We start from the raw sequence: 13,488 nt of genomic DNA on the forward strand, positions 1-13,488 counted from the left end.
AAACTTTTAACCGACAGGCACGGAACTCAAACTAGGAACGGCAATAATAATACCACACATCCAAAACTCTAACCCCAAAATGCCTCTCCTTGAGATCCCAAGATCAAATCGGATTGTTGATGTTCAGATAATCGATACCACTTTTCGCATCAAAGATGGCCCGCTTTCCGTTTTTATGGAGCCGGTTATTGAAGGCCAACAAAAGCTAAATGTTGGGGCGTTCGGGTACCTTATTACTCATAGAAGCCCCTCGTCTGGGTTTGGAGAGGAGAGTGTCCAAAGAGTGCTATTTGACCTCGGACCGCCAAAAGATTGGAAGTCGGATTTACCGGAACCCCTTGTAAAAAGGATTAGCACTTGGGAAAATGACGGGGCTACCATTACCGTTGAAAAAAATATATCCGAGGTACTAGAAATTGGCGGAGTCGACCTGAATACTATTGATGGTTTAATGTGGAGGTATTATTACATTACAGGTGCAAATTGCATATCGACAGGACCATTAACCTAATTTTAATATATGTAGCCATGCGCACTGGGATCACATGGGCCGTCCCTCCCTCTTTCCGCCATCTACAAATCTCATCGTCGGACCATCCATTCGCTCCAAATTCGCTCCAGGCTATCCCGAAAACCCTGATGCCCCATTCTTCTCACGCGAATTTTCCGGTCGAGAAGTGGTCGAACTTTCATTCGAATCTTCAAACCTAACAATAGGAGGCATGAAAGCTATAGACTTCTTTAACGACGGAAGCTTCTACATCATCGATGCACCCGGCCATGCTGTTGGGCATATAAACGCCCTAGCAAGGACCACTACTTCACAAGATGGTTTAAATGATTCATTCATCTTCCTTGGGGCAGATTCATACCACTTAGGCTCACAACTACGACCAAACTCATATACCCCTCTTCCTAGCTCCGTCGAAATTCCAAGTTTTCTACCCTGTCCCTGTCCTGGTGAGCTTTTCGAACGGATCCACCCGCTTCCGGTGGGTGGAGATCCATCTCTTACCCCGTTTCATATAATTCCTGAAAAATCGGTTGCGATAAATTTCAAAGACGCACGTGAAGTTATCAGTAGGATCCAGGTGTTCGATGCGGATGAGAGGGTACTTGTTCTGAATGCTCATGAATGGAACTATTATGATGTGCTGGATGTGTTTCCTGAGAGTGCTAACGAATGGAAGAGGAAAGGCTGGAAGGAGAAGGCGAGATGGAGGTTTTTAGGAAGTTTCCAGGGGGCAGTAGATCTGATTTTTACCGATAGGGCGTAGGGATTGTTTTTTTTTTTTTTGGCCAAAGCATCCACTATGGGATGGTGTAGGCAGAAATTACCCCAGGTTAGATGCTAGGATAGATATGCGAGCTAATATCTAAAACCCTGTATATCCTATATCCTGCGCAGGGCCCTGACTACCGTGTGAACAATTGGCATCGACTTCGAATCCCGAGGATTATTGCCATACATATGGTTCCAACGAAGCATCGTACCTCATCCACATCCTGCCTGCGATGCTAGTCCGACGAATTGAAATCATCGATTAATTCGTGGAGCAGCATCTTATGTGCCACCCTGGTCGAAGGGCGCGCGTTATCACCAGTAATGCTATTTTGACATAAAATTAATTTAATCATCACATGCGTCGGGAGAGCATTGACAATCAAGTTCACAATTTCCATGGTCTAGAAGTACCTCCCTTTTTTGACGTTTGGGAACAAGACCAAGACCAAGACCAAACGGAATTATTTTTTGATTACAAACCTAGAGCCTAGAACGATCTAGAGCCCGGCTCAAGGAATGAGGACTAAAACTGAAGGACCCCAATTGCGCCATGCATAGTGGAAGCTAGACTCCGCTAATACATACCCTAGCGCGGATATGTGTTAATTCTATCCGTGGAATACTTAACTATCACATCTAGATATCTTTGGGGCCAATGCCTTCTAAGAATGATCATATAAGTGTAAGAATATTCTTTTCCAACTACATACCAATCCTTGAAATACATAGATATATATATCTGTATGAATACTTTAATATATGCCTTGGCCGGTTATGAAGGGACCTACACGCGATGAGTGGACATTACAAATCAGGGTCAATCTAGAGATCGACCGGCTGGATAGATATAGAGACCATTATAGTTAACTATTAAAAACTGCCTAATCTTTTGAATTAAAGACATTGGCATAAACTATCGCTTCTCATTGAGCCTAGTTATATATAATACCGCTTATTAAAAATAGGGCCAGATATGATGAAATTATTATTAAAGGACACAAAGGAAATGTATGATTAAAGGAAAACACGCTAATCGGAAAAAGAAGAAAAACAAAAAAAAGAAGATATAATCTCCTAATCTCGAGGTTACTGTACACTTCTCGAGATATATTCCCATCTCTTTTCATTTACATATCTCTGCCGTCGCTCGCTGCCTTGACCAACTCCCTCAACTTCTCTACTTTAATCCCCTTCTCCAAGCTTACACCGCTAACTCCGATACACCCCATAATCGCCTCAATAACCCAATTTTGACAATTCCATTCCTTGTCAACATTGTTAACTTGCACCTTCTCGAAAATATCTTCGACCTTTTTAACGTCCTTTTCGTAAACCTTTCCAACATGTAGTACGTGCGCCAGACTTTGGGACTTTAGAACATATACATCATCGCGTGGACGATACTCGAATAGTGGGTGACCGTGAATGACGTGGTGGGCGGTTCCCGCATGAGAGAGGGATTTAGTGATTATGATAGCCCAGTGGTCGGGCTTTTGGTTGCCAGCGGCGTCGAGGCCACGATCGTAAGCTGCGATGTAGATCTGGAGGGCTTGTGGACGTTTGAAGAAGTTAAGGCCGAACATTTTGGATGAGATTTTCTTGAGATCGTAAGCGGTGGAAGTAAGAGAAAGTAAAAGCTTTCGTTGGAATTTCGTTGGATAAGAAAAAGGAAGTGAAAAAAGGATATAGGAGAGTCGTTTGTATAGCTTTGAAAGTGTATATTTGATGTTATGGAGTATATATAATAGTCGTAAGAGTATATTCTGAAATCGATTTGATTTCTGTCGTACTAGTTAAAGTGACAGAAGCTTGGGGCGATTCAAGAAAGGACGTCGTATCGTTGATTGTATTAACTTTTGCTTCGAAGACAGCTGATTAAGGACTTTAAAGACGATTATTCTTCTTTCCCTTTTGTTCTTTTATAATAATGATAACAAGAAGAAGAGGCTGGCGTAATATCTATTTTTGAATTTTTGTTGAAGGGAAATAATTTTTTTGAAACCGGTGCAAAGGAAAGAGTCGATTTGTGTAACTGATTATGACAAATGAATGTGAAATAAATGATCGGATTGTTGGTCTTGAATTGTGTTGAAAGTGTGGTATTTTTCTCCAGCTTCTCTGTTCTACAGAAAAAGAATGACAAAGCAAATTCAAAGAATAAAAATTATTTTTAAAAAGGTGGTTAAAAGAATGGAAAAAAAAACTGCAGATGAGAAATGAAGAAAGGAAAGAATGGCTTTCTAGAAGTCAAGAAAAGTTAGAGGTTCTCCGATTTCACGTCTTTATGTACAATTCCTTCGTTCGCTGACCCGGTTCGCTGCAGCATTTAGGGACCCACTTTCAGCCCGCACTTGCACATGGGTTCTTGTTCATGCTAGAGTTCATTTTAGGGTGCGGGTTTGGAATACCGCGCGCGTCTACTCATATCCCGGCCTCAAAAGGATTCTATTGGCTGTTCCCCGTAGCCCTTCGCCGAATTTCCTACCCACCATCTGGCCTGGTGTGGGTACCTGCAGGAACAATAAGGGAACCAAAAAGCCAGCCAGTCTCGTGAGGGAATTTGACGCTCACGATGCTGAATTGAGGCAGAACCTTGATCGCTCGACCATCTCAGGAGATTAACTTCCTCGATAGTGTATTCCCAGGCCTTCGCGGTTTTCCATATCGCTTTCCCATTTCTTTTATTGTGCATACTTTTTTTATAAACGTTTCAAATTTCTTCGCTTCAAGCCCCTATTCCGATACATACAAACATTGCAGCCTACGCTTATCCATTGTCGCGCCGTCGCTAGCCATTTAGTATTCTACTTTGGCGATTTCCGGTGGACTATAGAGTCGATCCCCCCTGGTCGAGATGAAGCACGTCTAAACCGGGGTAAACTATTGCGATTCCCGAGCGCCGCAGGAAAACAGTATAGGAGGATCACACTCGAAAAGAGATGATGTCTTCTTTGAGCACAGGTTTCTAACAATAGCTGGAATCCCTACTTCCTCACTGCTTGCTTTGTGCGCCCCGCTCTCTCTCGCTTTCTTAGGTTGTCTCGACCTGGTACGGAGCTGGCAATCCTAAGCTTCATTCACCCCCTCTTTTTCGCTCTGTTGCACGCAGGACGACTTTGCCTCTTCCTCACGCAATATCGATTCCCAAGGCCCTGGGTCAACCACCAACCACCCTCCCTCTCAGAGTGTTTCTCATTTCTGACGACAGAGGAACAATAGAGGCTCTCGGCTCGCCGCATGAACGCATGAACCGGAACCAAGTCTTGGCTCCTACGTGTTCGCCATAGTCACCTCATCAATCAACCTCAAACTCTTACGCCACAGCCGCCCACCTTTCTTACTCACCGCCGCAAGAGGTTGTACTACCAACAGTCCCAGAAAAACCAAGGGCTTAAGCTGCTAGTCAAGGCATAATAGTACAAATCAAATCAAATCAAATCAAATCAAATCAAATCAAATCAAATCAAATCAAATCAAATCAAGAAAATCAACCACCTAGACAAACATAAACAAACACAGTCAGATGCTCCTAACCTTCGACCTCTCTCTAACCCCCCGTCCCCTTCCCTCAAATTTCCAACCAAAACCCCTCCATCCAGTCCACAAGTCTTACTTGGACTTAAGAATCTATATTGCTAGAACTTTATATCGGTTCTTTAGTTTCTTACAGAGGGTGTTTAATTTTTGGATATCCAAGAAAAATGATCGATATGTGAAAGGGAAGGGGAGTAGCAACCCCGGTTTCCGGGTAGCTAGGATTTCCGGTGGATACTATATTAAATGGGGGGTAAGGGATGTTGAGGCCAGGGCGATGGGATTCGTCAGAGAGAATACGGGGGTCCCGGTTCCAAGGGTTTTAGGGTTTTGGAGTCATCGAGGGGAAACAAGTTCAAAGATTGGTTCCACGTCATCAGATGGGCAGAACAAATCTGAAACGTCAAAGAGAAGAGAAAGTGCTGGGCCAAGTGAATTGAATTACATGCTCATAGAGGCGTTACCAGGCGACCCGATTGGAGAAGTTTGGATGGAAATGGATGATGCTGCCAAAGGAAGGTTTAAGCAGGAACTCGTCGGGTACCTCAGGGAGCTTAGGGCGCTGGAACAGCACCCGATGGCGGGTAACACCCATAATGGCGATGTAGTGGATGAAGTGAAACCTAGGTACATCGGCGCGATTGATCACCAACCTCTAACAGACCATAGGATCGCGACGGTACCCTACGGACCGTTTGAGGATGTGGAGGGGTGGCTGGAGTGTGAATATCTACTTGGTTACGTGGCTAAGGCCAGGCCTCAGGAGGTGCATGAGAGGCTGGAACAAGAGCTCAAGAAAAGAGATGCAGGAGTGGTGTTTACCCATTCAGATCTGACGCCTAGAAATGTACTAGTGGAAAAGGAAAGCGGTCGGATTACAGGAATTGTAGATTGGGATTCTGCAGGGTGGTGTGTGGAATGGTGGGAGGGGGTCAAGGGAGTTTACGGGTGGAACGATGGCAGCTTCGCCCAGAAACTCGAAGGAAAGGACAACATAACTACTACTCCAAGTGAAGATAGTTTGCTAGGGACGTGGAGAGCCTTGCTAAGAGAAGTAGTGGGCGACTTCGATGATGAGCTCAAGGCGGACGAAGAGATGAGAGACATCTATGGATTTCCGTACTAGCTTTACGATTATTATGAACGGCGTTACCGGTGTGTGTATAGCATTAGCATTAGCTTATGAGGCGTAGGGATGGTGTGCATGTACATATACTGCATTGAACCGGACTAGTTGCATTAAACATTATGTTAGGGGATATGTATTCTCATCACGAGGATGGATATATACACGAAGCCATATTGTTAACTACTATTTTCAAACATTGGATGTGGATGTTCAGTAGCAGGTGGTCGATCTTGACAAAAGTGTGCTCAACTCTTACACCTGCCTGTTCTCCCATGGTAGTCCCTTGGCCTTCCTCTCCCGCAAAACGATCCCATCATGCCCCCTCCTTACAAAGATATACACAATAGCACAAGCCCAGCTCAACAAAGTTTCAAACAGAAAGCCCACTCTTGGTGTCGGACCAACCATTGCCGACCTTGCTGCTCTAGCCAGGAATGACGAAACCGGTAGCGTCTGACCTCTTTGTAGCTCTTCTAAGCAGTATTTGGCCACATCCTCTGGTGTCTGGGGCGTATCATCCTCCGCCTCGATTTCCTTTAACATATCCGGCTTAGTCAGGTTCTCGTTGTCTAGGCCCGGTGACAAGATTGAACCGGGACAACAGCAGTGAACGTCGATATCGTAAAGAAGGCATTCTTGGCGAAGAGTATCTGTCAAAGCACGCAGAGCGGCCTTCGGACCACTGTATGAGCTATATCCGACGAGTGGGCAGAAAGCTACTAGAGATGACGTGAAAATTATCTTTCTTTGATGGTTTCCATTTGTAGGGTATTTCTGGGTCGGTGGTGGGCGAGATGTCATTAGTTGGATAACATTGTGAGCAATGTAGACAGCCGACCAGTAATTGGTCTTCATGGACCACTCGAGGTCCGCAGGCTTATAATCTCTGAAGAAGCCAGGGTTTGCGCCACCGGCACAGCACCATAAGATCTCGGTTTCACCGATCTGTGCCTCCGCTTCAGCAACTGCCCTTTGCGCACCCTCCACCTCGGAGAGGTCGGCGGAGATGACTGCTAGCTTTTGGTCTGGGTATTTTGATGCATTGGCATCCTATAAGACATCATCAGCCCAAAATCCGGAGGGTAATTGGATAATCGGAATAATGCATGTACGGACCATGACGGCTTGGATCTCTGCTGCTGCTGCTGCAAGCTTCGTGAGATCACGAGCCACAATCGCAACATTAGCCCCCAATGAAGCTAGCAGAATGGCTACCGCCTTTCCCATGCCCTGGGATGCTCCAGTAACTATGATGTTCTAATTGAGTCCAAGCGACAAGTCAGCTATACAACTCTTGTGATTCGAAGCGAGATATTAATGTAGATTGAGGTGAGGGGGGGACTAGCTTACGCGTCCAGCAACTGGCATCTGGTTCTTCGCGAAGAACCCCATTGTGAGAGAAGTAGCGACGATAAGAGCTGCGACGGTAGTCAAGCCGATAACAATAGGGCTGTCGGGGAGGGACATGCTTTTGAAGCAAAAGCAGATGTGCGTATGATATTAATCTCAGGTAGTTAGCTGTCAGCCCGGCCCCCTATAATAAGAAACACCGGAATCACGTTCAGCCGTGGATAATGCGTGCTCTCGTTCACTTGACTGAGGTGAGGTGGCCTGGATAGTCTCAAAACTAGGCAAAGCTTAGCTTGGGGTCTGGCGTCCAAAGGCTGGCAGGGGTGTTTTGTTCGGCACTTCTGGGCCTAAGTTGGTGTAGTGGGGAATCATCAAATTTCTTTTCTGACCAACCTTTTATTTGCACCAAACGGCACCGACACCCCAAACACCATCATCATCATCCGGTAGAAAGAAAGGGTAATCACGGAGGATTTACGAGAGTATTGGGAAAGGTGTTCGCGCTGGGAGAAGGCATGATCCGTCCGCAATGGGTCTGCCGGCACTGTCTTTCACGGGCACGGACAACAACAGCTTCTCGACTGGCATTAGCACGACCAAATTTGGCCCATAACATCATCACGAGACGACAATCGCATAGTATGCTCGCCTACTTCAAATGATTGCGCGCATATATTTCTATAACCCTAGCTAATACCGAGGGGCTGTCCAGCTTCTACGCGTGTCGATGAAGATGAGGATTTCTTCCTAGCGGAGTCGCTCCTCAAACGAGCAAAGCAGCTTGCGACCGAATACGATGTGCTCGAAAGACAATTGATGGAAGACTTTAATACCAAGACGGCGGCAAGGGCAGGTCATCTACGGCCAGTGTCGGAAGCTTTAAAAGAGTATGAAGCCGCAGTGGAGGTACTGTGAGATCCCCCGCACATTTCCTATCTTCGCATGCTATCTTTTGTCCCTAGTGCACTTGCCAACAGACGACTACAATGTAGAACCTGAAGGAACTTCGTGTGCTAGCATCGGATCCCGAGTCGGATTTGTCTGCCATGGCGGCTGACGACATACCTCCTACAATCGATCAGATTCGTACATCCTCCACGGCATTAACCACCTCTCTTGTCCCCAGGCACCAGTTCGCCGCCTTTCCCTGTACAATCGAGATTCGTCCGGGCACCGGTGGTTCCGAAGCCACACTCTTCGCAAACGATCTCTATAAAATGTACAATTCGCTACTTAGCAACCTTCGCTGGCAGAGCTCGGTAATATCCTACCAAACACACAATGAAATCGGGGGTGAAGGCTGCTCGGAGGCTATTATAAGTGTATCCACGCCCGAGTCTTACGATCTTCTACGCCACGAGGCAGGTGTGCATCGCGTGCAAAGGATACCGGCCACAGAGAACAAGGGAAGAACGCACACTTCTACAGCATCGGTTATGGTGTTACCGAAACTCGGAGACGAGGAAGGTGATTTCGAATACGGAACAGACGATGATCCGCTCGCACAAATTGATATGAAAGATGTCAAAACCGATGTGATGAGGGCCAGCGGCGCTGGTGGACAGCATGTCAACAGAACAGAATCAGCCGTTCGAATGACACATATCCCTACTGGAATTGTCGTCGCCATCCAAGATTCTCGATCACAGCACAAGAATAGGTCTTCAGCACTGACTATTCTTAAGGCGAAAGTGGCAGACAAGAGGAGGAAAGAAAAGGAGGAGGAGGCCCTGAGCATGAGAAGAGGGGTAGTTAAAGTTGGGGCGGGGAGAAGTGATAAGATACGGACGTATAACTTTACTCAGAACCGAGTAACGGACCATAGAAGCGGGCAGAGCAACCACGACCTGCCGCGACTAATGGAAGGAGATGGACTGATTGACATGATAGAAGGGGTGCAAGAGTGGGACAAGCAGCGGAGTGTCGAAGTGATGCTGGCGTTGCAGGAAATGGAGGATTTAAAGAAGGAAAAGAAATAGCTGACGCTCTTGTACAAAATCAACATACCTCCTACCAAGTACCTACTTAAGTAAGTACTTGAGTTATTTAAACTGGGACAAGTATTTGCCCGTATCAACAACCTGTATATACAATTCAACTGTACATATCTACTTGCATGGGTATTAATCCACATACTGGCTTCGAGTCCAGTATATCCGGTATACAACATATACATATATTATGTATCATAGACCACATATTATAAACTCGTATGAATGCCTACGTAAGTAAGTAGATTGTGGATATACTTTAATAGCTCACCACCGATTGGCTTAAACGACCTCCCCCATCCAGCTAGTCAACCACTCAAATCGTCAGTTAACTAGTGTTTTCTAAGCTTGGCCTCTTTATCGGCTTATCGGCGTGTTTCGTTAACATTCTCTGCTGCGGGAAAATTTTGTGCTTGAAAAATTCAAAGCGAATTAATTCCACACGACCATTCGTTAGCGATTCGATTCCACCATCTCTTCCCCTCCAACGCCGACATCATCGAGTTCGAGTTTAGAAGACTCAGTCGCAGGATTATTCAATTCGAATCTCCCGCTGTCGACTCTTTTTTGTCCAGCTGCTGCTCCTCCCGGCAATACTGATTTTACCAGTGAGATAATCGCCAGTTGTTATACCTAAGTCTCTTCATTACGTAGCGCAGGGCTAGGCTAAACCGTCCGCCCGAGTCAAAGAGAAAAAAACAAATCCGTAGAGGGAAAAAAAACTACACTACGTCCGTCGTCCTACGTTCGCGCTCGGATCTAAATTCCTTCAATCGATATTCTAGCTCGCATCTCCAGCTAGTAACGTTACGCTACCAAATTCCATATACCCGGGAAGAAAGAGGGAAAACACATCCATTAACGCCTTTCCGTCACGGCTCTGACGACCCCACCAACCCACAACTGGAAGACAATTTAAAAAAGATCCACCATGTCGAATGCCATACCCTCTACACCCGCAACAGCGGCTCTACCTATCGATGCTTCGTCCTCGCTATGGTCTCGTGTATCCGGATGGGTCGCTGACAATAAGGCTGTCGCTTATACTATTGGCGCTGTAGTCGTCGTCGTTACTGGCGCCGGCGTTGTTTACTACTTGAATACCCAGAAGGACGGTGACGTCAGGAAGATTGGAGAGGTACATATTTCCGAATCATCATCAGGGGAACGTCAGGATGGATCTATAAGGAAAAAGAAAAAGAAGTCCAAGAAGACGAAGAAAGATGATACCGAGAAGGGTGAAAATGCCGCTGCTACTTGTATGACATTGCTTTAATGTCAGTTTTCGTACAGACTATGCTAACCGACTCCTCGAACAGCTACACCACCACCAGCAGCGACAGTCGAACCAGAAGCGGAATTACCCGAATTTACGGAAGAGAATGTTAACGAATATACTGCTGAGGTTCGAATACCCCCACCCGTATCAAGGGGGGCCTACCAATTGGCTAACAAAAAAGCGTTTATAGGAGCGAAAGGTATTTGCTGGCAAACTGAAGGGCCAAGGAAACGAAGCCTATAATGCCAAAAAGTACGACGAAGCTATAAAACTTTATACCCAAGCCATCCTCTGCAAGCCGGATCCGATATTTTACTCCAACCGAGCTGCCTGCTACAACGCCCAGAGTAACTGGGAGGCTGTTATCGAAGATACCACCGCCGCTATCGCCTTAAACCCAGAGTATGTCAAGGCTTTGAACCGACGGGCGAATGCTTACGAGCAGATCGGGGAGTTCTCAAAGTCTCTATTAGACTACACTGCCTCATGTATTCTCGAGCAATTCAGGAACGACAATGCAGCTGCAAGCGTTGAGCGGTTGCTCAAGATTGTAGCAGAAACAAAGGGGCGGAAGATGTTGGAAGGAAAGCCAAAGAGATTGCCGTCGCCCACATTTGTTACAAACTACCTACAGAGTTTCAGAGAGAAGCCAGCACCGGAGGGACTAGAAGATGCGACTGACGAGAACACCGGAGACTACTGGTTAAACAAGGGGTTGCAGGATATCAAAATTAAGACGGCACAGAGCTACGAGGATGCAGCCCAGGCATTCGACAAGGCACTGGAGCTCGGTGTTTCTGAGAAATATCAAGCATTTGCCTACAACATGCGGGGTACTTTCAAATACTTGAAGGGCGATAGTGCTGATGCCCTGGCGGATATCACTCAGAGTATTGAATTCGATCCGAAGTTGACACAGAGTTACATCAAAAGGGCTAGCATGATTCTCGAAACTGGCGACAAACAAGGCGCAGAAGAAGACTTCCAGCGCGCTATTAGTCAAAACCCCGACGACCCGGATATCTACTACCACCGTGCCCAGCTTCACTTCATTACCCTTGAGTACTCGGAAGCTGCTCGAGACTACCAGAAATCTATCGACCTAGATCGCGATTTCATCTACTCTCATATCCAACTTGGTGTTACCCAGTATAAACAAGGCAGTATTGCTTCGTCCATGGCTACCTTCCGTCGCTGTGAAAAGAAGTTTGAGAAGAACCCAGATGTCTACAACTACTATGGTGAACTATTGCTTGACCAGAGTAAGTACGAAGAGGCGATTGGGAAGTTCGACCAAGCGATCAACATGGAGAAGGAGGCTAGGCCGATGGGAATGAACGTGCTGCCATTAATCAATAAGGCACTCGCTACCTTCCAGTGGAAGCAGAACTATGAGGAGGCTGAGAAGTATTGCAAGACTGCACTGATCTGTAAGTTTTTCCCTTTTGGCTCTGTTTGATGTACGAAGAACCGGAAGCTTATACCCTCAATTTATAGTGGATCCGGATTGCGATATTGCCATTGCAACACTGGCCCAGCTACTTCTTCAACAAGGAAGGGTTGCAGAGGCCCTTGAGTACTTCGAACGGGCAGCAGATCTAGCTAGGACGGAGGGCGAGATTGTGAACGCCCTAAGCTACGCTGAGGCGACAAGGACACAATTGGAAGTGCAAGAGAAGTATCCGCATCTGGCAGCGAAGATGGGGGCATTGTCAAGCGCCGCAGCTATGAGTGGGATGCCGAGATAGGCTATAAACGCTCTTTCTTACACATAATCTCTCGTTTTTAATCCAACGAATTCGAATTAAGTTTTTGTTGGATTGTACTATTCTGGAGGTTGTTGGGGAAGCCTACGATAGTTGGGAAGGTTTATGTAGATACTTAATTCTTCTTCTTTTTCCAATCATTTTCTTTGTACATTGCGGATCCAGCTTTTGGGACCACGACCTGTTTTTCTTCGACAGCTCTTTCATTCGTACTCTTCCTGGTCGTGCGTAATCTCTTCCCTTCTTACTCTACTGTTGGTATCGGGGTTCATTTTTGGGGTCAAAGGGACAAAAGGGTTATGTATAAGGGATCCCACACGCATGGCTATCGCGCATTGAGTTGTTTTCTCTCCACTCTGGGCGGGGGGTGTATATTTGGGCTTCCTGGCCGTTAATATGATAATTTACCATACCTATAAGTATATAAGTTAATTTGGCAAATTCTCTATTCGCAATCTTTTCCCAGAGTACTAGTTCAAGACAAAACCAGATATAAATTTGGCGAATCCGTAGCCGATATGGTACGGCATGGTATACTGTGAAATAATTTTTGAATTTTATGAGTTTCAAAAGCAAAAAAAGGGTGGTAGCTTTGTACAAAAGATCCCGTGCGCACACTCTTCATCTTCCTCATTCCTTCCTTCTTCCTTTCGCTATAAACAAAGATTGACAGAAATGAATATAAAAAAGAACCATTTTCTCCGTATGCCCGAATATCTACACCGTGGTCCTATCAATTCACGAAATCAGCACGACTTGTCTCCGAAGTTTAAAGGGCGGTATGACACCAATGCATACCTTCGAGGTCCTTTAAAATATAATCTACTGTCCAGTCCTAGCGGCTGCTCTCTCCTGCTCGAGCTTGAAGTAGTAGGCATCGCGTTGACGAACGGCGGGGAGATGGTATCCATACCTAGATTCATTACCCACAAACGTTTAGTGACCCAATCGATAATAAAGATAGATACGCATGAGGTAAAGGGGACTAGGACATACCACCATCCAAGACCGCAGACGACACCACCGCCTATAACAATCATGAGAGAGAACCTCCGTTAGCCCATTTGATCTTGTGATATATATCTCTACCCGATTTGATATCATAACAATCCCGCCCTCCCGGGTTCCTCCGATTTTCGGTCCTTTTTTTATAT

At 45.9% G+C, this 13,488-nt stretch overlaps 6 protein-coding genes across 6 annotated transcripts; 4 read left to right on the top strand and 2 right to left on the bottom strand.

Moving 5' to 3' along the window:
* Positions 1–79: 79 nt before the first annotated feature.
* Positions 80–1,277, top strand: AOL_s00173g250 (uncharacterized protein; the record flags this gene model as incomplete). The annotated part of the gene is made up of 2 exons (XM_011127992.1): positions 80–459; positions 527–1,277. 2 exons carry the CDS (start codon positions 80–82, stop codon positions 1,275–1,277), a joined length of 1,131 nt encoding a protein of 376 aa, XP_011126294.1.
* A 1,135-nt stretch (positions 1,278–2,412) lies between these two features.
* Positions 2,413–2,868, bottom strand: AOL_s00173g251 (uncharacterized protein; the record flags this gene model as incomplete). The annotated part of the gene is made up of 1 exon (XM_011127993.1): positions 2,413–2,868. The coding sequence occupies one exon, from the start codon at positions 2,866–2,868 to the stop codon at positions 2,413–2,415; it is 456 nt and encodes a 151-aa protein (XP_011126295.1).
* Positions 2,869–5,096: 2,228 nt separating this feature from the next.
* AOL_s00173g252 (uncharacterized protein) lies at positions 5,097–5,945 on the top strand (the record flags this gene model as incomplete). Its single annotated transcript, XM_011127994.1, has 1 exon — positions 5,097–5,945. One exon carries the CDS (start codon positions 5,097–5,099, stop codon positions 5,943–5,945), a length of 849 nt encoding a protein of 282 aa, XP_011126296.1.
* A 255-nt stretch (positions 5,946–6,200) lies between these two features.
* Positions 6,201–7,415, bottom strand: AOL_s00173g253 (uncharacterized protein; the record flags this gene model as incomplete). Its single annotated transcript, XM_011127995.1, has 3 exons — positions 6,201–6,998; positions 7,065–7,205; positions 7,299–7,415. The coding sequence occupies 3 exons, from the start codon at positions 7,413–7,415 to the stop codon at positions 6,201–6,203; spliced, it is 1,056 nt and encodes a 351-aa protein (XP_011126297.1).
* A 398-nt stretch (positions 7,416–7,813) lies between these two features.
* Positions 7,814–9,277, top strand: AOL_s00173g254 (uncharacterized protein; the record flags this gene model as incomplete). The annotated part of the gene is made up of 3 exons (XM_011127996.1): positions 7,814–7,937; positions 8,011–8,204; positions 8,291–9,277. The coding sequence occupies 3 exons, from the start codon at positions 7,814–7,816 to the stop codon at positions 9,275–9,277; spliced, it is 1,305 nt and encodes a 434-aa protein (XP_011126298.1).
* Positions 9,278–10,220: 943 nt separating this feature from the next.
* AOL_s00173g255 (uncharacterized protein) lies at positions 10,221–12,316 on the top strand (the record flags this gene model as incomplete). Its single annotated transcript, XM_011127997.1, has 4 exons — positions 10,221–10,548; positions 10,609–10,694; positions 10,759–11,998; positions 12,066–12,316. 4 exons carry the CDS (start codon positions 10,221–10,223, stop codon positions 12,314–12,316), a joined length of 1,905 nt encoding a protein of 634 aa, XP_011126299.1.
* Between the last annotated feature and the right edge of the window lie 1,172 nt (positions 12,317–13,488).

The sequence above is a fragment of the Orbilia oligospora genome (genome assembly GCF_000225545.1).
Source record: "Orbilia oligospora ATCC 24927 unplaced genomic scaffold scaffold00173, whole genome shotgun sequence".
NCBI lineage: Eukaryota > Fungi > Ascomycota > Orbiliomycetes > Orbiliales > Orbiliaceae > Orbilia > Orbilia oligospora.